The sequence below is a fragment of the Henckelia pumila genome, unplaced genomic scaffold (assembly GCF_033568475.1).
Source record: "Henckelia pumila isolate YLH828 unplaced genomic scaffold, ASM3356847v2 CTG_461:::fragment_3, whole genome shotgun sequence".
In the NCBI taxonomy this organism is placed as follows: Eukaryota; Viridiplantae; Streptophyta; class Magnoliopsida; order Lamiales; family Gesneriaceae; genus Henckelia; species Henckelia pumila.
In genome coordinates this window covers 4550181-4574723 of record NW_027331831.1, presented here as the reverse complement: position 1 = coordinate 4574723, position 24543 = coordinate 4550181, and the positions used below count along the sequence as shown (strand labels likewise).

Here is a 24543-nt window from a genome sequence, read left to right as displayed (position 1 = left end):
GGTTAACCCGGAGAATTGGCTGTCAATAAAGAATGATAAAGGAGAATCCAACTTGAAAAAGAGTGGACGACATGTGACTCTGTGTTTATATATACACAAACAAATAAATCAGGCTTACTATACAAAGCAAATAAAGTAAATTTATATTTTACAAGCGGCTTTTGGAAAATAAAAATCAGGCTTACTGTACAAGGAAGATGAACACAACATTCATGATGATGTTTTTTCTCCGTGCGTTGGGTGTATATAATCGATTTTTTAAATAAGTTTTCTTATTTTAAAAAAATAGAGATTGAATTTTTAAATTTAAAATTCAAAAATCAATTTAAATTTTATGATTTTTAATATACTTTGTTTTAAAAAAAATTTATACATAAAGTAAATTTATCAAGCCAAAAAATGAAAATATTTTGGGGATCGAAAAATTCACGATGACACTTACTGTATCTCCATTATATATATAGTTTCGATTACATGAGCACCATCATTTTCAGCTGTTGCTCACGTAGTTGCCCATAGTGTTTGACCATATAATCGAAACTCGTTTATTTATGGAAAATGGAAAAACAAAAGGAAAAAGTAAAAGTAATATTCTGAATCTACAAACACATCAGTCAAGGTTATCAAATGAAAAAACAATAATTCAAGATTCTCATCAATCTCTTCCAATTAAAAAATTAAATCATTATCAGACATCTATTATTGGAAGATTTCGATCAGTCTATTTCAAATAAAAGAAAGAAGAAAAAAAAAACAGGATTCTCGTTTTCTTTATTTCTTATACAAGTTCGGAGAATTTTTGTTTTTGTTTTTGCTTTTGTTTTGTTTTTTTTTTTTTTACTAAATTGTGTTATATTTTATTTTAAATTTCCAGTCAAAAATATTACAATCTTCAATATTTTTCATCCCACTACAAAAGCCCATACTCCTTATTTCTTTTGAAACGAAAATACTAATAATAGTAAAAAAAACACAAATAAAATTTTAAAAAATACATTTTATCCGTTTCGATTATATAATCTTTTTTTTCTACACACATATCGAGAAAAATTCAATGAAAAAACAAAAGATATATATACCGTTTTTATTTTATCCCTATTAATTGTATTCAAAAAATAATTGCTCAATTTTTTAAAATGTACTTGATAGAGATATAGTAGTAAGAAGTGGAAAAAAAAACTATTACGAAATATAATGTATTCTATGTATTTAAGACAAATAAAAAATAATTTACAGTGAGATCTTTAGGGCGAGAATTAATATGCGGAGTGGTCCCATATGAATCCAATTCCATTTATTAGAAGGCCCACGAACAATTTAATTTTAATTCAATCCGTACAAAAGATGGTTGCGAAATTGAGGGTAAAATGAAGATGAATCAAACTAATTAAAAAATAGATTATATTAATTTTTTTAAATAACAGACATGTAACACGTGTAATAAAACATTAATGTCAAGACATACTCATCGCTATCTAGGCCAACTACATAGATATTAAATAAAGTAGTCCAATTATTATTTATTATATATATAAAAGTGCATGTGTGACAGTGGAAGTAGTGGCTTTAAATGTTCCCATGACTATTTTCCAGTCAAATTTGGTGGCCACTGCATACTACAGAAAACAACACTTTATACTTCCTTGTTTTAAAAAAAAAACACTTTATACTTCCTGAAAAAAATAAAATAAAAATAAATTCACTTTGTATTATTATTATTATTATTATTTTAAAGAACAATATTTTCAAATTGTCAAGTTTTAGATTTGCGATCCCAATGTTTTTTTTTGTTTTTGTTTTACTCCACTCGAGTTGTTTTATTATATAATTTGGTAAGAGATTTGTGACTCAATTTGATGCGTTTAGAAAATTTATTTTTATACGAAAGATTAATTTTTATTATAGTATGTTTTAGGATCATGATCTTGCCTCTAAATTCATCCTAAAAGCTAGTTCAAAAGAAATAATTGTCAAATTTCATTTATAACTGCTGAAATATTAATCCAACCAATGTAAGATATTTAATAATATGACACGATCGACCTTGTCACCGTTTTATGTTTTTCACGTTTTAATTAAATAAAATTCCAAACATGCAATGGAGAGGTAAAAAAAAATGTTCTCTCTCTTTTTTAAATAAATAAAAACTAGAATTTAATTATAAGATATAGGAAAAAAAACACATTGGACTTAATTTTCGTGGCTAATCATATTTTACCAATCGTTTGTAGTGTTCGTTTTAAATTTTCGATTTTTTTTAGGGATGAAAGGGAAATATATTTTCATATTATTTTTTAAAAATAAAATCATATCTAATGACATATGTTAACATCAACCCATACAATATTATCTTTGGTGAATCTTATTATACGATCGATACTTATGTTGGTGATATTAGGAGCGAGATATTATAAAATTTTATATTTAATCCAAGCATAATATAATATTGGTTAAATATAAAAATATTTTATAAAATATGTATTTTGAGATTATATATAAAATTAAACACAAAAACCTCTGAATGTTTATAATTTTGTCAGAAAAATAATCAATAAAAAATCACTTTTATATAAAAAATTTACCTTTTTGTGTTGAGGTGATAATATTATTTATTATTCCTCAAATCTAAATGAAGGACACAGGAGCAAATCATCCTTCTCCACCACATTTCAAGAAAATCAAGAAACACTCGGCTTCCTACGCGCAAAAAGATAAACAAAAAGATGAAGTTTGGGAAGGAATTAGCTTCCCAAATGGTGCAAGAATGGCAGGAAGCATACATAGACTACACCCATCTCAAGAAACTGCTAAAAAACATCCTAAAATCCCGACAGCAAAACGCTTCAACGTCTCCGGGGAGACAAGGTGGTTTCTTGAAGCGGACATTAACGTTGTACAGATCCTTCAGCGGGCTGACGGGTCACGAGAACTGCGTGGTAAAGAGTGAAGAGGATGTGATATTTGTGAACCAAGTGCAGCAGCCAGGAAGTTCGGACAACGATGGGCTTTTCTATCAGACGATTTTCTTGAAGTCGGCCGAGGAAGGTGGCGAGAGAGAGAGCCATTTTTTTAAGGATCTTGATGAAGAATTCAACAAAGTTTTGAGATTTTACAGGGAAAAAGTTAAGGAAGTGACACTCAGGGCGGAGGAGTTGAGCAAACAGATGGATACGCTAGTTGCTTTGAGGATTAAAGTGCATAAACCTTTGACGGAACGAAATGAGAATCATCAAGAAGTTGAGTCATCAGATCTGGTGCATGAAGGTAAAGACAATGTGGAATTTATTTTTCATGTTTTCGTGTTTTTTAAGGTGGGAAATTTTATATGTATATATGATTGTGTGCGATTAAAAGAATCGATTCAGAACAGAAATTATACTTTAGTATTTGTGTGTGTGTGTGTGTGAGATCTGGGATAGTGAAAGTTTTCTAACATTTTCCTTCTTGGGGAAATAAATGGCTGAACATGTTGGAAGTTATTGGTCATTTTTCGTGTTTTTTGAGGTTGGAAATTATAAATGAGTGTGCGAGCAAAAAATTTATTTGCCAATTACTTGAAAACCGAGCAAAAATAGGGAATAAGCAAAAAACAAGATAATTTATTTTAAAACAAGATAGCTTGAATTCGGGGTCGAAGCTTTCTAACTGATTCCACCATTCGGATTTGAAAGCTTCGAGCCTAAACTCAAATTTTATTCTTGTTCTTTCATACACCAAAATTCTTGTTTTCCAGCATCCTACTTGATTCTTAAGCCCTTTGAATTATAAACCTTCAAATACATCCTTGTGTTCATGGATTCAAGGCTAATGATATGCCTTTTGGACGATGCGGTACGAGGGTCGTGTCACCTTCTGTTGTTTAGTCTTTTTTGTTTAGTACAAGTTTGCTCCGAGCATTTGGGGGGCATTTAATAAGGAATTGGATTGAATGAAGTAAGAATTTTTTTTTGTAAAATGTTGATCTCGTGTCTTCCACTACAGCCATGGATGTAATCCAAGAAGTTGGCCCGAGCCCAGTGGAGGCTTTGGAAGATCGAACCAATGTTGGATCGTTATCATCTCTGGATCATGTAAAGATCAATATCGAACCAGTTTGTCCTGTTACGACAGTAAGAAGTGTCATCAAGAGTACGACAAAAGCAGACCTTACATTTAGCACGGTGGAGCTGAGACGAGCGAAGGACAAATTGCAACGGGCCTTCGTCGAATTCCACCGACAGCTTGGATTTCTAAGAAGATACCGGTTATGCATCCTTGCCTGAAAATTTTATCGGATAACTTGATATTGGCAGTTGTGGAACTAACATGTTTCATGAAAATGCTGGCAGCTTTTCGAACATGTTGGCGTTAACCAAGATTATGAAGAAATATGACAAGGTGTGGTGATTCAAATTCAACCAGGAAAATGTTCTCTATCACCACATTTAACCCACTTGAGGTCTCAATTCCGGAATTGTTTTTCTGCAGATCACTTCAAGAAATACTTCAAAATCCTATTTACACGTGGTTGGCGCCTCATATCTTGGCAGCTCTGATGAGGTTTGTGTCCAAGACATGCTTATAGTCAAGAAACCGAAACTTCGGCCTTATTTCCCCATATTTACTGCAGGTTAACAAACTTATCGATAGAGTAGAGGCCACGTTCATTAAGCACTTCTCAAATGAAAACCGGAGAACAGGGATGAAACATTTAAAGCCTAAAAATAAAATGGAGAGGCACAGAATAACTTTTGTTCTCGGTAAGCTATACATGGAAGGAAAAGGTCTTACATTCTGAAGAAAGAAAAGAGAATGAACAAGAAAAAGTCATTGTTCTCTCTGATTTTGAATTGAAGCTTTTTGAAAACTAAGGCGAATATGTTGTGAACTAACAACTATTCACCTTGTAGGAATATTAACTGGCTGCTCACTAGCTCTAGTTGCCAACCTTATTGTCTCCATACGGGCAAGGGGACTTATAAGACACGAGGGAAGGGACCAGTATATGAACAATATATTCCCACTTTATAGGTAATTCGTACGTAAAACTACTCTGAATTTGCGAAGATGTCACGTTCAATCCCCTAGATAATGAAATTGATAAATGATAAATTAACACTGCGAAATGCTAAATCAATGTCTTTATCCATGTAGCTTGTTCGGATACATTTTCCTACACATGTTCATGTATGGGATAAACACATACCTCTGGAGGCGATTCCGGGTGAACTACCCATTCATTTTTGGATTTAAATCTGGTACAGAATTGGGATTCAGAGAAATCTTCCTTATTGCTTCCGCGCTTTCAGTACTCACTTTGGTGGCTGTACTTTCAAATCTGGACATGGAAATGGATCCACGTACGCTACATTTTCAAACATTAACTGAACTGGTTCCAGCAGGCCTAGTCGTGGTGAGTTAAAAGCTACTCTTTCTCCCTTCATAATGTATTAACGTGATACATATCTTCATATAAATTGCTACACAAGATTCTTGTAAAAGAATCATCCTTCAACAAATATTGATACTAGGATACTAATGTCCAGGTCTTGCTTCTTATAACATTCTGTCCATTCAACATTATATATCGCACAAGTCGATTCTTTCTCATTCAGTGCGCATGGCGATGTGTATTCGCTCCCTTTTACAAGGTACCCAGGATCATGAATAGGACAGAATATAATTAGATAAATTATACCCTGTAATTCATCATTTTGTCTTCTGCTTTCCTTTGTAGGTCATGTTCTCTGATTTTTTCTTGGCCGACCAGCTAACAAGCCAGGTCCGTATTTCATCCACAGCACAACAGAATGACTTATCTAATTATCATGCTCTTAATTTGGTGTGTGTTTTTTGTGAATTCTTTAGGCAGTAATATTTATTTCATGCATTTCAGGTTCAAGCTCTCAGAAGTTTGCAGTTTTATGTCTGCTACTATGGATGGGGCGACTTCCAAAGGAGATCAAATCAGTGCTCTGAAAGCAAAATATATGGAATTTTTAACATTGTTATAGCAATCATTCCATTTTGGTCACGAGTTCTACAGGTAAGCCAATGCTTTGATTGGCACAATCTTTTCTTTCCCAAAACAATATTACAACTTTTTGTTGCAAAATTGAATTCAGTGCCTACGCCGCATGTTTGAGGAAAAGGATCTCATGCAAGGAGTCAATGGCCTGAAATATTTCTCGACGGTAGTGGCACTTGTCTTTAGGACAATGTATGATTTGAGGAGAGGAACATTTTGGAAAATCATGGCTGCATCAAGTTCTGGAGTCACGACGATTTTTAGTACGTACTGGGACATTGTCATGGATTGGGGACTTTTACGAAAGAATTCAAAAAATCCATGGCTGAGAGACAAGCTTTTGGTAGCAAACAAGGCTGTTTACTTTGTGGCCATAGTGAGTGTTTTTAACGGCTTTCTTTGTGTCAGCAGACTCTGTAACATTTTTGCATTTTTCATGAAATATGTATACAAAAAAGAAACCAAATGTTATATTTTTCTGATTGACTTGGAACTGTAGGTGGTGAATATTCTCCTGAGACTTGCATGGATGCAGTTGGTTCTTGATTTCGATGAAGCACCGTTCATCCACAGGAGAGCCATGATTGCCCTTGTCGCCTGCCTGGAGATACTTCGTCGTGGCATTTGGAATTTTTTCAGGTACGATACCGAAAGACCCTTCAGCATGCTTAATTATTCTTTCTGCCCCCTCTTTTTAACAGTTTTTGGCCGTAGGATGACGGTTATTAAAGACCGTTAGGAAAAACATTAATAACACCATATCCATCGACAAATGGAGCTTAAAAAACTTGAAAATTACATGATGGATATGCAACAGTGCGTCCAGTCTTCTGAAAAACACCTGATCCGCATCAGAAACCGAGAAATAGAGACTACATCTGTTGATTTACTGGTCTAGAGCAGATAATTTCAACCTGTTTAACTGCTTTTGAAAACCAAGACTTCTGTATTTTGATGGTTATGGCACTAACTTTTAAATCGGCAGGTTGGAGAACGAGCACTTCCACAACGTCGAAAAATATCAAGCCTACAAGTCGACACCTTTGCCATTTTACTATGAAGATGAAAAGTTTTTATGACAGATTATTCAGCATCACTGGATGTTAATATCAAACATTACATAGACCAGGAAAGGCGTAAACCGAGTGCTGCCTTATATACCCGCGACTTTTGGGGTCCGAGCATACGCTGTCTGATGAAGCTTTTGTCTGAATCCGATGCAGCTGCAGCATATGATCTGAATCTGATGCAGCTGCACATGATTTTTCATACAGCACACATCAAGTATACTTGCACTTGTGCTAAACTAAAGTGTATAAACATTTTGAAGCCTCACTACGTTTGTACACAGGGTGCACTAGGGGCCAGAGTTGGAGCCCCTTAATCATATAATTTCTTACAGTTTTCAAGAAGGGCTTCAGGTAACGATAAATTTAGCATGAAAATATAAATCTTCTAAACCATCAACTATCATCCATATTTTTAACACACAAAATCTGTTGACGTCATGGATGAGTTAATTTTATGACATCGATTTTCTATCATATCTAATCTATAAGAAAATATTATATTTTATCTTAAAATTATTATTTTTCATTAAACATGGATCGGATTGATTTGTTTTACGGATTTAAATATGTACGATCGTAACAAAATAAATTGTTTATATTTATTATTTTTAAATGTTTTATAAATAGAAAGAAATAAAATTAAAACAACAAGTAGAATTAATTACAATATACTAAACTTCTAACAATGAAAAAATGTTATTAATAACTAAGCTTTTAATGAAGTCTATTTTATGTTCTGTATATAATTACAAAATTGGTTTGTAATTTTTTTTTGTCCGAACTTTAAACTCAAAACAACTTTTCAGGTTTCGTCCAATTTAAAACAGATTCAAACCGATAATGATAAACAAACCTGAACTATTATGGTAGTGTTTGAAATAGTTTTTATGAAACACTTTTCATCTATTCTTTCACAAAAGTTTGAAATTTTGTAGAATTTTGTGAAAGAAAAACTGATAAGTGATTTGTATCTCAAGCACCGCCTAAAAGTTTGGTTTGATTCCCCGATTTGATTCAGCTTCTGCTTACCAAAATTAGGTGATTTCACGTATAAAATGTTCATTAAAAATGAATCTCAGTTTTTTTTTCACCAAGAAAATGATTCTCAGCTGCTTGAAAGTCTTGAATTAGAAATTATTTATCAGCAATAGATGCATCATGCATCGATGCCACTGACTTTTGTGTAGTTGTGCTAAAGGAAGCATAAAACTATCTGGATTTTGGTCTATGTAAATTCAAAAACTTTGATTGGTGTCTCACATGGGATATTCATTTGAATGGGGTACAAAGTTAGGTCTTTTTCTTTCTTATTCACATGTCCTGTTATGTGGTATAATCTGTCACACAAATTTCTCATCCTCCTGGTAAAATGGCAAAGGCGATAACTTGAAGGCTCGATATTTTTCGACGTTGTTGAAATGCTCGTTCTCCAACCTGCCAATTTTACAAGCAACTGTGAAGGAAAATAAAAGCATTGAAAGAAATTAGTTAGATGCTTCAGGCATTTTCAGAAGTGAACTGGACACACTGTTGCATAGCCATGATGTGGTTTTTAACCTATTAGGTTCCAGTTGACAGTAAACATGGGCTTTGCTGCAATTGAGTGTTTTTTTCGGTGAAGCAGGAGGGTGGTAGATGTATCATCAAACCTGAAAAAGTTCCAAATGCCACGACGAAGTATCTCCAGGCAGGCAACTAGGGCGATCATGGTTCTCCTGTGGAGGAACGGCGCTTCGTTGAAATCAAGAACTAATTGCATCCATACAAGTCTGAGAAGAATATTCACTACCTGCAATTCAAGTAAGTTCAAAAACTTTAACTATTAGTGTCTCTTTTAAACATGATCCATAGAAATTCACAACTGTTATAAGCCATTGGTAGGACTCACTATGGCAACAAAGTAGACGGCCCTGTTCGATATCAAAAGCTCGTCTCTCAGCCAGGGATTTCTTGCCTTCTTTTGTAAAAGTCCCCAGTCCATGACAATGTCCCAGTATGTGTTAAAAACCGTCGTGACTCCCGAACTTGATGCTGCCATGATTTTCCAAAACATTCCTCTCCTGAAATCATATATTGTCCTAATGACAAGTGCCACTACTGTTGATAAATATTTTAGGCTATTGAGTCCTTGCTTGAGATCCTTCTCCTCAAACAAGCGGCGCAGGCACTAAATTTCATTGAGCAACCAAAAACTGTGACATTATTTTGGGACAAAGGAGACTGAACAGAAGATCATGTCCATTTGAGCAAGGACTAACCTGCAGAACTCGCGACCAAAATGGAATGATTGCTACAACAATGTAAAGAATTTCATATACTTTGCTTTCGAGGCAGCGGTTTGATCTCCTTTTGAAGTCACCCCATCCATAGTAGCAAATGTAAAATTGCAAACTTCTGAAAGCCTGAACCTGAAATCCATGAAAGTGGAATTACCACATAGAATGTTGGAAAAGCACAATCAAAATCATAGCAACTATCAAATTAGCTATACAATTATGAAGGAAATGAAATATGAACCTGGCTTGTTAGTTGGTCTGCCAAGAAGATATGTGAGAAGGTAACCTACAAAAGCAGCCAGAAGGCAGATGACGATGATGAGGTGATTATTTCTAACTACATTTTGTTCCATTGCTGAACCTGCATACCTTGTAAATAGGAGCGAATATACAATGCCATGTGCATTGGATGAGAAAGAAGCGACTTGAGCGATATATAATGTTGAAAGGACAGAAAGTTATGACAAGCAAGACCTGGAATTTAATTTCTTAGTATTAATATTTATCGAAAAATTATAGGTTTACAAGAATTTGCACAGAAATTTTCACTGAGGAAATGGTAATATGCCAATACATAACAGAGGGGGAAAGAGCAACTTTTAAGTTTTAACATACCATGACTAGGCCTGCTGGAACAAGTTCTGTTAATGTTTGAAAACGTTGCGTTCTTGGATCCATTTCCATGTCCAAATTTGATAGTACAGCTACCAAAGTGAGTACTGAAAGTGCAGAAGCAAGGAGGAAGATTTCTCTGAATCCCAATTCTGTACCTGATCTATATCCGAAAATAAAGGGGTAGTTCACCCGGAATCGCCTCCAGAGATATGTGTTTACCCCATACATGAACATGTGTAGGAAAATGAATCCAAACAAGCTACATCCAATAGTGTCATAAATTGAGTTTTCTTAGTCTTAATGTGTCCACTCTATCATCTATGAGAACTAAAAAATTTAGTACCTGTAAAGAGGAAATATATTGTTCATATACTGCTCCCCTCCATCGTGTTGAATAAGTCTCCTAGCATGTATTGCGACAATAATACCGACAACAAGTGCCACTGAGCAGCCGGTTAATACACCTACCAGATGACGAATAGTTCGCTAAACTAATCGGTTCACATAATTTCCCAAAAGATTTTGAAATAAAAACATAGAGACTATAGCTATTTCCTTCTGCGCTAGCTTACCTAGAAGAAATGTTGTTCTGTGCCTCTCCATTTTATTTCTGGGCTTTAAAAGTTTCACCCCTTTTCGTCTATTTCCATTCGAGAAGTGCTTAACGAATGTGGTCTCTACTCTCCCAAAGAGCTTGTTAACCTTCAGTAAAAACAGGACAGTAAGGCCAAAATCGTGCTTCTATTTTCCCAGTAAGGAAGGCTTGGAAAACATACCTCATCCGAGCTTCCGAGATAGGATTTATCAATCATCTGTAAATAAGAATCTGAAGCACTTCTTGAAGTGATCTGCAGTGAAAAAAACTCCACCGATGAGACCCCAAGGGAGAAAACAGTTACTGTGAACTGTCATACCTTGTCATATTTCTTCATAATCTTGGAGAATGCCGACATATTCAAGGAACTGTGGCATTGTAATGAAGCATGTTAGCTCAACTCCTGTGTATATCAATTTGTCTAATACTGTTTTTTTCAGGTGAAAGATGCATCACCGGTATCTTTTCAGGAGTCCGAGCTGCCGGTAGTATTCCACGAAAGCCCTTCTCAGTTTTTCCTCCGCTCGTCTCAGGTCCTCGATGCTGAACGCAAGGTCGGACTTTTTTGTACTTTTTATAACCCTTTTCAATGCCGCAAGGAGACCATTTGGTTCTATATTGATCTTTACATGATCTCTATGGGAGCTCGTCCCAGTTTCTTGGACTACATTCATGGTTAAATCTTCTACAGGTATAAGAAACGGAATCAATCTTAATTTTGTACCACAAATTGAAAGAATCCACATCGCATTTACCTTCAGTTTCCGGATTTGATGACTTCACTTCGTGATGATTCCCATTTCGTTCCGTCAAAGGTTCATACACTTGAATCCTTAAAGCAATAAGTGTATCCATCTGTTTGCTCAACTCCTCTGCCCGCAATGTCACTTCCTTGACTTTCTCCTTGTAAAATCTCAATACTTTGTCGAATTCTTCATCGAGAATCTCAAAGAAACGACTGTCCGAAGCTTCTCCTCCATCTTCTGGTGACTTAAAGAAAATAGTCTGATGTAACCCATCATTCTCCGATCTTTCTGGCTGCACTTGGTTTACTGATATCACTTCATCTTCACTCCTCATCATGCGGCTGTCTCGACCCGTCAAGCCGCTAAATGATCTGTACAAGGTCGGAAATGCATTTCGCTGTCGGGATTTTGAGATGTTTTTCAGCAGTTTCTTGAGATGTTTGTAGTCCACGTATGCTTCTTGCCATTCTTGCACCATTTGGGAAGCTAATTCCTTGCCAAATTTCATCTTTTCTTGCTGAGCCTTTTCTTGAAATGCACTTTGGATTGCTGATTTTCAAGCATGGAATTTGGAAATCTAAAACTTGACGATTTCAATCATATTTTGCACGGGCCGGTTCGGTCAATTATATATGGATATGATACAGAATTAGTTATTGTTTATGTTTGTGCTCGATGAGTTGTCATTTACTATTTGTTTGCGTGTGTTTATGTGTAAACCTTGTATTCGTGAAACGAATCCCAAGGACTATTATTTTATAGTGGTCAACTGAAGAAGCACTTTTATTATAGTTTTGGGTTCGGTACCTTCGTGAAATCGCATGTACATGCTGGTATACTTAAAATGTTTTAATATCTTTCTTTCTTTTTCTTTTCTCCCCCACTTTTTATCGTTGTTTTCAGTACGTTTTAAACAAACTTTCGCATCAAGAGAATAGTTTACAAATCATAATTTATCGAGAGTTATTTTCAGTACCCTTTGAACAAATTTTCGGATTAACATAATAGTTTGTAAATCATCATTTACTGAGAGTTATTTTTAGTATGCTTTGAACAAATTTTTGAATTAACAGATAGTTTGCAAATCATCATTTACCGAAAGTTTATTTAATCCATCACAAACGCTCGTTGGGGACAAGAGAAATAATGTTTTTAGTTAGTACATGAAGACATGAAGACTGAAATTATTATATACAAACAGATTGTGTTACACTAAATGTATGTATTTCTGAAAAAAAATAATTAAATTATGAGATTTTTTTTAAAAAAAATAGAATAAAAGTTATTAATTTTTGAAATATGCAAAGGTAAGAAATAAAATAAAATATAAAGAAACATACTATCATGACATAGTAATTTCAACTTTGATCTTTTCTGTGGTTTTTTATTTTTATTTGCTTTATATATTTAAAATTTATCGGAATTTTTTTTGATATATTCTAGTATTTTTGCAACTTCTGTTTTCCAAACTCGCACTACAAGATTTTCTTTCGGATTGTAAGTAATAGAATTAGTAAAAAAAATTAATTAATATAAATCTTTTCAGTATAATTTTATTTGTGCTATGATAAATACCACATATTTAAAAAGAAATAATTTTGTTGTACTCATTTTTATTTTGTATGATATTATGATCATAAAAAAATCATTTTCAAAATTTATAATAACTACAATATTTGTGGTATGAAGTCATTAAAAAATAAAAATGAAATATTTTTTATTTCTAAAATTGAAAATAAAATATAAATTAAGTTAAAATTATAATTAAAAATTAGTTTGATGATAACAATTTTAATATTTATTCCTAGTTTTCTTATATTTATGAATCTTAATAAATTATACTTATTAATAAGGCTTTAGTTTTATAACAAGTATTTTGAAAATTGAAACATACCCAAATATCACATTTTGATTACTGTATTAGCTTGAAAAATAGTTACTCCTCAACAATTGCTTGCTCACATTCAATTCATGAAACATATATAATCTTCAGCTTCCATTTTTTCACAATATTATTGAAGAGTAATTTGCAAAAATAATGGTTTTATTCCCCTTGAGATTCTGTAGAATTCGGATCAGCATAGTAAACCATGAACCTGTTCTCTTCAACAGCTCCATTAATAAGAATATATCTTGAGTAGCCGAGACGGTCTCACGGAGTTGACTTGACTCATATTTATAACGAAAACAGATCGTGTTTCCAGGACAGCAATCAGAAAATGGAGATGCCCAAGAATTCATTTCGAAGTTTCTGAGAAGTGTCAAACATACGTTGGAGATTTGGAGTTCGGATTTCAGGACAAAAACAAAGAACAGCCATTGCTAGAGCTTCGTTGATGAATCCTTGAAATCTGCTTGTAGACGACGCCATTACTAGTGCCGGGGCGCCCACTCTCTTCAAAATTCCTACATATGTACCCGACTATACTTATACGCCCTTTTCAAGCCCACTGATCACTCAATGTTTTTAGCAACTTCCTTGGACTCCAGATACTGTTGTGGCCTGAAAAGTTTCCACATGCCAACAGGATGACGGCTTCGAACTTGATCTTCTCCAGAAAATCTACCGTAAACCTTTTCCAGTTCTGGATATGGCTTAACATACATATTATAGAATTTCAGCCTACTGAGCTTAACCAGATTTCTCAGACGAACCTCGTCTCCAAGCCCACCATTTGCCCTTAAATAATCAATCACCTTGAATCTAGGAACAATCTGCTTATCCAAATTCAACCCCAAATATTCAGGAACTTCGACCAAGCATTGTAGGTCAAACCTCATTTTCTGCAGCAAGAATTCGATTTTCTTCTCGATTTCCCCAATCTCATACAAAATCACCCTTGGTTCCTTCCATAGTACCCCAAATGCATCTCTGTATGTCAAACCATGCTCCCTTAAGCAACTTATCCTCAGCTTCACTTCATAACCAGCTCTAAATTCTCCTGACCGAAAAATACGCTCCTTAATTGCCATTCGACACTTCAAACTCCTGAGCAATTCCATACACCGCGTCAGCTCTCCATTTTCCAACTCAAGAACCACAGGATCTCTAAGAACCTCTCTCTTAACCTCACTTAAGCTAAAACCTAAATCATCAAACTCATCAAATAATGGCTTCAACCTATTTTCCACTCCGTACCCCAAAATCCCAGGAAACAAACAAATAATTCTGTCTATTTCTTTCTTCCGAACTCCAATCCCCATCAAGAACTTAACTTTTTCCATAATTTCATCCCTTTTCGACGCCAATATCATAGGCTCTTCCTCCAAAATCCTAATAATAGTCCCCTCACTGATCCCCAAATCCTTTAAATATAGGATACACTCAAGAACATCATCTGGGCTAAGCCCCATTTTCTTTGCAACTTGAAGGACATTCTTAACTGCCTTCGTTGTGATGTTACAAATTTGTAATTGCAGAAAACCCTTCTGCCATTTTTTCAAGAATTCAAGTTCTAGAACTCTGGGACAACTACTAATTGTTGAAACAATAAAATCTTGGGAAGGCTTCATAGACAACAAGATTTCAAATGATTTTTCGACTTCTGAGGGGCTCGAGTCCAGTAAAAACTCATTCTTTCTGAGGAAATCAGGCAGCTGAGAAGGTGAAAAACCATACCTTTGGAAAAGGGATGCTAAATTCGAGTGATGGGAAGCTGCGGAAATCGAAAAAGATTGAAAATTTATGTTTGGAAAAGGAGGGGCGGTGATTGAAATTGCTGATCTCTTGAAATATTGATGCAAAGGTCTAATGATAATATCCCGGGTCGCCATTTTGAGGGGAAAGTTAATATAAACTAAGCTCAGAAGTTTAAATCCACCGAAAAATCATAAATTTAAAAACGAAAACAGAGAATTACCTCTCACAAGTATCGAATTTTCGACGTTTGTGCAAAGTTTCTGTTCAAGATTCAATAGTTAAGGTTAGGGCAACATAGGAGAGAACTGAGAAGCAAGAACATGGCGGATGGTATGTCCATAGATGAATATGAAACAGGGAAAATGAAAGAATGAAATTGAAAGTGAGCCCAATACAGAAAAATTAAAATCTAAGGCAGCCCATATTTTCTTAATAAAATTGTTAGACAGTTGCCCACATGGGCATGTGCGAGTTGGTAAGGTTTAACGTGATATGGAAAGAAATTCTCCAGCGTTGCGGGTTCGATACTCGTGTTGAGCATATCCTGCTAAAATATTGTAAGGTATGCTCTGAGGTTGACCATGTTGCTCCCTCAAATATTGTGGGGTATGCTCTGGGGTTGGCCACGTTGCTCCCTTCCTCATATCCCAGCCGCGTGCATATCCCTCGATTTAACCCCGCATGAGCCAATGGACCTCCAACTCATGTGGATTGGGTCCCTTTGGGGTCAACCCTTTTAAATTGTTATATAGTTTTTTTAAGGGAAAATCGCAATTTTTGGTCTAATATGTTTGTCACTTTGCGATTTCGATGCTTTATGTTTTCATATTTCAGTTTTAGTCTTGCATTTTTTGATTTTTAGCAATTTTAGTTCTTTTTCTTCGAAAATGCTTACGTGACACTGTACACGTCAGCTCCACATCAGCACTGCATCGATGTCACATCAGCGCCACATCAGAAAAATGACTAAAATTGCCAAAAAAATAAAGATAACGGACTAAAACTAAAATCTGAAAATATAGAAGATCAATCGCAAAATAACAAACATACCAGACCAAAAAAATAATTTTTTTTTTTTTTATTTCAAAACCTGAATCGTATCGATTTATTTAATCAAATCAAATTTTCGATTTATATCGGTTTCATCGGTTATTTCGATTAAACTATATTTTGATTATTTTCATTTTTTTTTACAAGATTATTTTCATTTTCGATGATTGAGACTATCTTAGTATTTTGGAATGAGAAATAGACCCATCGGTGTTATGGGAAATTCGATTCAAACCCCAAATGTATTTCGTGTTTTTCAATTCTAATAATTTATTAGAATCTATATTTTAGGGTTTTAAAAAGAAAAAAAATAAAATAAAATAATTTACTTTATTTTTATAAAATATTTTGTTAATGAAAAATTTTCAAACAAAATAAAATTTTCTCGAATAATTTGCAACCGCACTTTTGAAATTTTCCATATATTGTTTCACTTAATTTATTTTAGTTATATTACAAGTTCACAATTTATTAATTCAGTTAAAAATATTAGTCGAGTTATATTTGGAATAAAAAAAAACGATACGACTGTTATTTTAAATTCATTCTCGATATCATTTCTCCGATTCAAATGTATTGGTGGACTGCATGGTACGATCGGTACAATAAAACAAGCTACAATATTAATCTATACTTTTACATGAAAATTGAAAAATATATTGAAATCACCAAGTTTGTCCAATAAAAATCTTGTGCTTATTTATATATTTACATGAAGAGTGATATATTGAGATGGTTTCATGAATTTTTATTTGTTAGAGAATTAATTTTATTTATATTTATAATAAAAAATAATTTTTTTTCATCGATAACCCAAACAAAATATTTTTTTTTTATAAAATTGGCATGTGAGAAGTTTTTGTGTTACACGAAACATACCGAAAATGTCATGTTGAGATTCCAGGTTCAAGCCTTAATTAATGCCCATTTAATTATAAAGGACCAAACCAAGTCAATGTTTGATTTTGATTTTTATTTTTATTATGGAGGTCAATGTTTGGTTTTATTTTAAATGTTTTGGGAAAACTTTTGAAAAATGATTTCGGAGATTTTTTTTTCTTTGATAAAAAGAAATTATTTTAATTTGTATTTTTTAGAATGTTTTTTTTATATAATAAATTCAAGTAATATTTTGTATAATAAAAATTATTTTGTTTATTTAAATTGATAATTATGCTGATAATCATTCGGAGTGAGATACTATAAAAAAAATAATACTTAATTTAAGTATGATATAAATTATATAATAATAAAATATATTCGGGAAGAGGAAAATTTAACAAAATAAATTTTCTGAGGATAAAATTAAAAGGAGTTCACGATGTTTATTTTTCTATTTAATGGATTTCAGCAAACAAAGAGCAAATCATATTCTCCAACACATTTCAAGAAAACAAAGAACACTTACAAGGCGCAGAAAGGATGAAATTTGGCAAAGATTTAGTTTCCCAAATGGTCCAAGAATGGCAAGCAGCGTATATAGATTACAAACATCTTAAAAAACAGCTGAAAAACATCTCAAAATCCCGACAGCAAAATTCTGGGAGCCGAGGTGGTTTCTTGGAGAGGACCTTAAGCTTGTACCGGTCATTCAGCGGGCTAACGGGTCGGGACAACCACATGACAAAGAGCGAAGATGAGGTGATACTAGCTAATCGCGTGCAGCCGGAAAGTTCTGCGGATGATCAGTTCTATCAGACGATGTTTCTGAAGTCATCAGAAGATGATGGAGAAAGAGAGAGTCATTTCTTTAAGATTCTTGATGTTGAATTCAATAAAGTACTGAGATTTTATAAGGAAAAAGTTAAGGAAGTGACAGTGCAAGCAGAGGAGTTGAGCAAACAGATGGATACACTCATCGCTTTAAGGATTATGGTGTATAAACCTTCAATGAGACAACATGGGAATCATCAAGAAATTGAGTCATCCGATGTGGCACGTGATTGTAGAGATCCTGCGAATCGAGGACATGAAGGTAAATGCAATATGGATTTTTGTTTGTTCTAAATGTTTTCTGAGGCTCAAAATTGTAAATGATGCCGTCTCTTTCCTATAGAAGATTCATCCATGAATGTGGTCCAAGAACTTGGGACAAGCTCGGAGAGCGCTTCCGAAGATGAACCAAAGGGTGCTGATAGAGATCAGCACAATACGCATCTGGATCATGTAAAGATCAATATTGAATCAAATTCTCCCCTTTCAACATTAAGAAGGGTCATCAAAAGGACAAAAAGATCAGACCTTACATTCAGAATTGAGGAACTAAGACTAGTTGAGGAAAAACTGAGACGGGTTTTCGTCGAATATTACCAGCAGCTAGGACTCCTAAAAAGATACCGGTGATGCATCTTCACCTGAAAAAAACTATCATACTAAATTAATATCGAAAGGAGTTGAATTAACAAATTCTTAAAATGTGACAGTTTATTGAATATGTTGGCATTCTCCAAGATCATGAAGAAATATGACAAGGTAAGTAGTTAGTTCACAGTAAATGAGGAAAATGTTTTCTGTTCACTGCACTTTACTCAACGATGGAGCTGTTTTGTTGCAGATCACTTCAAGAGCTGCTTCGAAAACTTATTTACTGATAATCGACAATTCGGATCTGGGAGGCTCTAATGAGGTTTGTATCCGAGTCTTTTTGGCATAATAAAAGCATAATTTTGGCCTAACTTTTGTCTCTGTCCTGCAGGTAGACAAGCTCATGGGAAGAGTAGAGTCCACATTTGTCAAGTACTTCTCAAGTGGAAACCGAAGAAAAGGGGTGAAACTTTTAAGGCCAAGAAATAAAGTTGAGAGGCACAGAACAACGTTTACCCTTGGTAAGCAAGTTCGAAAGGAAAAGGGCGAACTGTCTGTAAAAGAAAATAAAATGTCAACATTCTCTATGATTTCATTGCAAATTCTTTTGGAAAATTAAGGCGATCCAATTAGTTTAACGAACTATTTACTCATCATCTTGTAGGTATACTAACTGGTTGCTCAGTGGCACTAGTCGTCAGCGTTATTGTCACAATACATGCAAGGGGACTTATTCAACATGAGGGAGGAGAGCAGTATATGAACAATATGTTTCCACTTTACAGGTATTATTTTCAACCTCCGAGATAATAAAATGGATACCTCGAGACTACGAAACCCTCAATCAATGACCTTATATGTGTAGCTTGTTCGTCTTCATTTTCCTGCACATGTTCATGTATGGGATAAACACATACCTCTGGAGGCGATTCCGGGTGAACTACCCCTTCATTTTTGGACTTAAATCAGGTACAGAATTGGGATTCAGAGAGATCTTCCTACTTGCTTCCGCCCTTTCAGTACTCACTTTAGCAGCTGTACTTTCAAATCTGGACATGGAAATGGATCCAAGAACACAACGTTATCAAACATTAACTGAACTGGTTCCAGCAGGACTGGTCATGGTAAGTTAAAAGCTGTCCTTTCCCCCTTCATAGTGTATTAACATAGTACTATTACATTGCATAAATATCTTCAGCAGATTCTCACAAATGTATCATCTTTTGATAAATACTGACACTAGGATATTAATTTCCAGGTCTTGCTTCTTATAACCTTTTGTCCTTTCAACATTATATATCGCTCTAGTCGCTTCTTTCTCATTCGATGCACATGGCATTGTCTTCTCGCTCCCTTTTATAAGGTATGCAGGTTCATTAATGGAACAAAACATAGCTGGAAAAATTTTACCTCATCACCATCATTTCTCTTCTGGCTACCTTTGTAGGTTACCTTCTCAGATTTCTTCTTGGCAGACCAGCTAACAAGCCAGGTTCCTATTCCATTTTCACAATAATTGTATAGCTAATTTGCTAGTGGCTATAATTTTGTCTGTTTTTAGCCAATAATCAACGTGGTAGTTTCACTTTCATGTATTTCAGGTTCAGGCTTTCAGAAGTGTGCAATTTTACATTTGCTACTACGGATGGGGTGACTTCAAAAGGAGATCAAACCAGTGTCTCGAAAGCAAAGTGTATGAAATTTTTTTCATTGTTGTAGCAATTATTCCATTTTGGTCACGAGTTCTGCAGGTTAGTCCATGCTTCAATGGGCATGATCCTCTGTTCAATCATCAATGATCAATCTTCTCTGTCCCCAAAAGAATATTACAACTTTTGGTTGATGAATTGAATTCAGTGCCTCCGCCGCATGTTTGAGGAGAAGGACCTCATGCAAGGACTCAACAGCCTAAAATATTTCTCAACAGTAGCAGCACTTATCATTAGGACCATATATGATTTCAGGAAAGGAACATTTTGGAAAATCGTGGCAGCATCAAGTTCCGGAGTCACGACGATTTTTAACACATACTGGGACATTGTCATGGATTGGGGACTTTTAAGAAAGAAAGCAAGAAATCCATGGTTGAGAGACAAGCTTTTGATATCAAACAAGGCCGTTTACTTTGTGGCCATGGTGAGCACTCAAGTCAATTCAAAAGACGTAATATCCGTGAATTTTAATGGATCATGCTCATAAGAAACACAGATAGTTAAATATTTTTAACCTACTTTGAACTGCAGATAGTGAATATTCTTCTGAGACTTGTATGGATGCAGTTAGTTCTTGATTTCGATGAAGCACCATTCCTTCATAGGAGAGTCATGATTACACTTGTCGCCTGCCTGGAGATACTCCGTCGTGGCATTTGGAACTTCTTCAGGTTTGATAAAAACATCCATCACAATCCTGCATCACAGGATTACATTATGTTTAGTTTCTGTCTGCCCTTGCTTTTTCTCCACATTTTTCGGCATCAGCATGACAGTTATAAAGCCAGAAAGAACTCATTTCGGTTGCATCAAGACCATGTTTATAGAAAATTGGAACCTAAGAACTTAAAAATCACATCATGGTTATGCAACAGTGTGCATAGTCGACTTAGAAAATGCCTGAATCAGCCAACTAATTGCTTTGGAAAACCAAAGGTTTTAATCTTTCCATGGCAATGACAATAACATGTAAATTGGCAGGTTGGAGAACGAGCATTTCGACAACGTTGAAAAATATCGAGCCATCAAGTTATCATCTTTGCCATTTTACTATGACGATCAAAAATGTTTGTGACAGGTTGTTCCATATAAGGTATACATTGGCATCATATGAAAGTCGAAACATCCGTATAGAAAAGGCCAGCTAAACTAAATGTTACGTATCTTGCAACGACAGGATCGAGCATGTGCTAGCTGACTTAAATTTTGTACATCTGCTGCATATAACTTCTCATGCAGCAAAACAGATACACTTGCAATTGTCCTAAATTACATTATATGAAAAATTACATTGTTGAAACATCTCTATGTTTATTGCACCTCAAATCTGAATGTCACATGTATGGCAAGCTTTAGCGCAAGGCAGACAAATTAAAAACATCTGATGCGTAAGACATTAACGGGCAGTCCGACACATGACGAGATTATGATCGAACTTGGACGACCTCAACCCAAAAGCTTGAACAATGACCCTACAAGTTCATATATACAATTCCCAGAAACTTAATCCAATAGACGTGGACATCTAACAACTATGACCGTACAAGTCCATATAGATGGGGACATCTAACAAACACCCAAATCACCATATAAAATTTGGTGCAAAAAATCACCTAAGAAGCAATAATACCTTATCAACTACACCCAATTAAGAATTACCGTTGAATAACATGTTCATCAAATTCAGAAGAACCCCAAAAAAAAAAAAAAGATTAAACTGCCAATTAAAGAGAACCATATTTATTCAATAGTGGCAACGAAATACATACTTTCCTTGTCCTTCCAAGCGCGATCCTTTACCGACCGAATTCGCGTACAATGATTAGCAATTCCGGGAGGGGAGGGGAGGGGAGGGGAGGGGAGTGAGTAGCGTGTTCGGAGCCGTCTGATGAGTGGTTTTGGCAGGCGAAGCACAAATCCGAGAGTATTCCGCCGCCGCAGCGTTCCCCGACATCTTCCGTTAATCACGTCGGAAAACAGCGGGGAAAGCATGCATTTACGTGTACTGCGCGGCGGCGATGAAATTTGGTTATCAATCCTTCAAAATGGTTTTCTAAAACATAATTTCATCGATGTTAAATTATAATCAAATTATTTTTGTTACGTTTACATTTACGTCTTTAGTTATAATATTTTTGTTACAAAAATTAAATTTTATGATCATATAATATATATTAGCCGATCGGTAAATATGTATGAATACTTGAGAAGTTGAGATGGTGGAGTTAATGTTTTTTTAATTCTTAAAACATCTTCTAATTATCTAATTATATAGATCTCGTTTTGATATTCAGATTTTTCGCTATGAACAATAATAGAATGTACATTTGAACGGTTTTTTTTTAAATATGAAATTCAAATGGCATTGAAAGAAGAATTACGGAGAATTTAGAAAAATCTAAACAAAATCACAACTCACAAAATTAATTGCATTTAAGTTTAATTATTATTATATATATGAAAAGTAACCAATGTAACTAGCAAAACAAAAAAACTAAGAATAGTTACAAAACTACTTCTATTTAATTCTAATCACTAAATATTAATTAACTCGATGGATCAGAAATGGCAATGAAGCTTGTGGAAGATGTTATGAATCAACCAAGCGGACATGATCTTATATCCTTCTTGAGTTAAATGCACACCATCCCAACTCATATATCGATGAGGATCCGAGCACACTTCAACGCCAGCAGCTCCACACATTCTTCTCAAATCGAAATTGTATTTGCCTCCAATCCCACAACAAGCCCTTTCCGTATCAAATCCTGAAATTAATCAACACAAATATCCATTTAATTAATATCCATAAAATAACCAAATTTTGCAAACATGACTTGTTGCACGGTTTATAACAAGTGAGGTCGACATACCGTAAAATCGTGCGAAGTTGAGCAAGAACTGATATGCATTGTAGTAATCTCCATAGATGATCATGGCATTCGGTGTTTCTTGTTGTAGTTTGTGAATGGCTTGTTGGAGTTGTTCGTTGTGGTATGTCGCAAAGTCGTTGAGCTGCTTAAGACATTGGTTCTCGTCGTATGCCGCGGAGACGTTGGTTTGGAAGGCTGTTTGGTAGATTGGGAGGCATCCGATGGGGAAGTTTCCGGGAACCACCACTCTTGTAGCCCCATAACTAATCACTTTCTGCAAATTAGACATATGTATATAATTATTTTTTTGGTAAAAGAATGGTCAATCTTGGAAACTTGTACACTTTTAATTGAATGTATATAATATTTTTTTTGATAATATAAATTACCTTAACTGCCTCCACGATGACATTGACAATATTAGGAACCATACTTCTTAGATCATCCATTGATTTTCCTTGAAAGATTGCGTAGTTGTAGTCGTTCCCGCCAATCTCTCCCACCATGAAAAGGGATTTATGAAGTTTCTCCACACAATCTATAACATCAATTTATAACATATTATAATTTAGAGTTTGAAAATTTTATTTGAAGATATGATCAAAATATATTATATAGGAAGTTGGTTACTAACCTCTATGGTCAACACAAACGGAATCGAAATGAGATGTCATCCAATCTAATTGTATGTCGAGAGAAGAATTGGTGACTGGATTCAAAATCTTTTTGTTTGCCAACACTGGAGTAGATAATGCAGTGGACCCTGCAACCGCAAAGTTTGCTCCATGCTCGAAGTTTGCTGTCGTGTTTTTATAAGGCTGAAGCAATGGAAGACCCGCGGCCATAGCTATCATAAAAAACAAGATATTATTATTGAGTTGCAAATCTTTTATAAACAAATTATAGTTTAAGATTTTAAATATACATGCATACAATTAATATATACATATATGTTTGCTCTAATTAATCATGCCTATTAATTCTAAAAACGGAACATATATGTAATATATCGAACAAAACATATAGGCTAGCCACGAGCAATATAATTCAGAAGCATGCATATATCAATAAAACTAGCTCGTACGTACGTACCTATGTAGTCGATCATAAGAAAGCCATTAGAACATCGTCCCGTGGCTTTGTTGAAAAAGTTCTCTCCATATGGAAGCTTCGCAAACGCCGTATTCGCTCCGATGGGATACTCGCGTATCAAGTTTCCCGTATCGGAGATGGAATCACCGAGTTGATATATTCGTTCGAATTCACAGATCTTCAGAGGATGAGCGTTGGTCGGAAGTGAAACACAAGAAACAAGGAACAAGAAGATGGCGATTGCGAGTTTACGAGACATCTTTAATTTCACGAGCAGAAAATAAATTGGTTACTAAAGTTGTATGTGTGTGTATGATGATAACGAGTATTGGTATATACGCTAATGTAAGGGGTTTGGGTTGTATTTATAGGGGAAGATGTACGTATATTTCTACTAGGATTAGGATTTGGTTATAGGTGTTGTATTAGGATACTTTGTGATTCGGGATTTAATTTGGATGAGTTTTTTTAGAGGGTTTAGTAATTATATTTGATTTTGAATTCTGCTAATTTTCGTTACGTGCTTTAAACTTATATAAGCTATATATGTGATCTATACAAAT

At 34.7% G+C, this 24543-nt stretch overlaps 5 protein-coding genes and 1 long non-coding RNA gene across 13 annotated transcripts; 2 read left to right on the top strand and 4 right to left on the bottom strand.

Moving 5' to 3' along the window:
• The first annotated feature begins 2647 nt into the window (after positions 1-2647).
• Positions 2648-7411, top strand: LOC140871388 (phosphate transporter PHO1 homolog 9-like). Its single transcript, XM_073273879.1, has 13 exons — positions 2648-3264; positions 3982-4243; positions 4329-4377; positions 4468-4539; positions 4610-4739; positions 4890-5010; positions 5134-5392; positions 5526-5630; positions 5717-5761; positions 5876-6025; positions 6105-6383; positions 6507-6646; positions 6993-7411. Exons 1-13 carry the CDS (start codon positions 2724-2726, stop codon positions 7084-7086), a joined length of 2247 nt encoding a protein of 748 aa, XP_073129980.1. The 5' UTR covers positions 2648-2723; the 3' UTR covers positions 7087-7411.
• Positions 7412-8313: 902 nt separating this feature from the next.
• LOC140871854 (phosphate transporter PHO1 homolog 9-like) lies at positions 8314-11968 on the bottom strand. Its single transcript, XM_073274591.1, has 13 exons — positions 11319-11968; positions 11020-11248; positions 10883-10931; positions 10745-10816; positions 10541-10670; positions 10312-10432; positions 9969-10227; positions 9723-9827; positions 9595-9639; positions 9336-9485; positions 8966-9244; positions 8727-8866; positions 8314-8511 (listed from the first exon to the last, which is right to left on the bottom strand). Exons 1-13 carry the CDS (start codon positions 11815-11817, stop codon positions 8418-8420), a joined length of 2172 nt encoding a protein of 723 aa, XP_073130692.1. The 5' UTR covers positions 11818-11968; the 3' UTR covers positions 8314-8417.
• A 1240-nt stretch (positions 11969-13208) lies between these two features.
• Positions 13209-15302, bottom strand: LOC140872121 (transcription termination factor MTERF15, mitochondrial-like). 2 transcript variants are annotated; one of them, XM_073274880.1, is made up of 2 exons: positions 15170-15302; positions 13209-14965 (listed from the first exon to the last, which is right to left on the bottom strand). In XM_073274880.1, the coding sequence occupies exon 2, from the start codon at positions 14820-14822 to the stop codon at positions 13764-13766; it is 1059 nt and encodes a 352-aa protein (XP_073130981.1). In that variant the 5' UTR covers positions 14823-14965; positions 15170-15302; the 3' UTR covers positions 13209-13763. The 2 variants fall into 2 exon arrangements, with proteins under 2 accessions (XP_073130981.1, XP_073130980.1); XM_073274879.1 differs by having other exon boundaries at positions 13209-15293.
• Positions 15303-17378: 2076 nt separating this feature from the next.
• On the top strand, positions 17379-21268 carry LOC140871635 (phosphate transporter PHO1 homolog 7-like). Of its 4 annotated transcripts, none has more exons than XM_073274238.1 (13): positions 17379-17974; positions 18059-18338; positions 18423-18471; positions 18554-18625; positions 18695-18824; positions 18968-19088; positions 19169-19427; positions 19562-19666; positions 19751-19795; positions 19905-20054; positions 20161-20439; positions 20547-20686; positions 20997-21268. In XM_073274238.1, the coding sequence occupies exons 1-13, from the start codon at positions 17422-17424 to the stop codon at positions 21088-21090; spliced, it is 2277 nt and encodes a 758-aa protein (XP_073130339.1). In that variant the 5' UTR covers positions 17379-17421; the 3' UTR covers positions 21091-21268. The 4 variants fall into 4 exon arrangements, with proteins under 4 accessions (XP_073130339.1, XP_073130342.1, XP_073130341.1 ...); XM_073274241.1 differs by having other exon boundaries at positions 18056-18338; positions 19905-19996; positions 20268-20439; XM_073274240.1 differs by having other exon boundaries at positions 18056-18338; positions 20583-20686.
• LOC140871636 (uncharacterized) lies at positions 18011-22069 on the bottom strand. 4 transcript variants are annotated; one of them, XR_012147727.1, is made up of 5 exons: positions 21785-22069; positions 20535-20712; positions 19221-19352; positions 18246-18363; positions 18011-18156 (listed from the first exon to the last, which is right to left on the bottom strand). It is a non-coding gene; the product is annotated as an uncharacterized lncRNA (long non-coding RNA). The 4 variants fall into 4 exon arrangements; XR_012147726.1 differs by having other exon boundaries at positions 18241-18353; XR_012147725.1 differs by having other exon boundaries at positions 18246-18353.
• Positions 22070-22574: 505 nt separating this feature from the next.
• On the bottom strand, positions 22575-24131 carry LOC140871922 (GDSL esterase/lipase At5g03980-like). The gene is made up of 5 exons (XM_073274665.1): positions 23981-24131; positions 23523-23735; positions 23278-23426; positions 22889-23162; positions 22575-22783 (listed from the first exon to the last, which is right to left on the bottom strand). The coding sequence occupies exons 1-5, from the start codon at positions 23994-23996 to the stop codon at positions 22575-22577; spliced, it is 861 nt and encodes a 286-aa protein (XP_073130766.1). The 5' UTR covers positions 23997-24131.
• Between the last annotated feature and the right edge of the window lie 412 nt (positions 24132-24543).

Bases quoted from the DNA above. Each gene is read 5' to 3' on its own strand.
- LOC140871635 (XM_073274237.1), top strand. From the start codon at position 17,422: ATGAAATTTGGCAAAGATTTAGTTTCCCAAATGGTCCAAGAATGGCAA. The intron at 17,975-18,055 runs GTAAATGCAATA...TCTTTCCTATAG, and splicing joins TGCGAATCGAGGACATGAAG to AAGATTCATCCATGAATGTG. The intron at 19,667-19,750 runs GTATGCAGGTTC...CTACCTTTGTAG, and splicing joins TTCTCGCTCCCTTTTATAAG to GTTACCTTCTCAGATTTCTT.
- LOC140871388 (XM_073273879.1), top strand. From the start codon at position 2,724: ATGAAGTTTGGGAAGGAATTAGCTTCCCAAATGGTGCAAGAATGGCAG. The intron at 4,378-4,467 runs GTGTGGTGATTC...GTTTTTCTGCAG, and splicing joins TTATGAAGAAATATGACAAG to ATCACTTCAAGAAATACTTC. The intron at 5,393-5,525 runs GTGAGTTAAAAG...ACTAATGTCCAG, and splicing joins TTCCAGCAGGCCTAGTCGTG to GTCTTGCTTCTTATAACATT.
- LOC140871854 (XM_073274591.1), bottom strand. From the start codon at position 11,817: ATGAAATTTGGCAAGGAATTAGCTTCCCAAATGGTGCAAGAATGGCAA. The intron at 9,486-9,594 runs GTTCATATTTCA...CATGGATTTCAG, and splicing joins CAGACCAACTAACAAGCCAG to GTTCAGGCTTTCAGAAGTTT. The intron at 8,867-8,965 runs GTGAGTCCTACC...CTTGAATTGCAG, and splicing joins CCGTCTACTTTGTTGCCATA to GTAGTGAATATTCTTCTCAG.
- LOC140872121 (XM_073274879.1), bottom strand. From the start codon at position 15,083: ATGGCGACCCGGGATATTATCATTAGACCTTTGCATCAATATTTCAAG.
- LOC140871922 (XM_073274665.1), bottom strand. The intron at 23,427-23,522 runs GTTAGTAACCAA...TTGATGTTATAG, and splicing joins CGTTTGTGTTGACCATAGAG to ATTGTGTGGAGAAACTTCAT. The intron at 22,784-22,888 runs GTATGTCGACCT...GATTAATTTCAG, and splicing joins CAACTTCGCACGATTTTACG to GATTTGATACGGAAAGGGCT.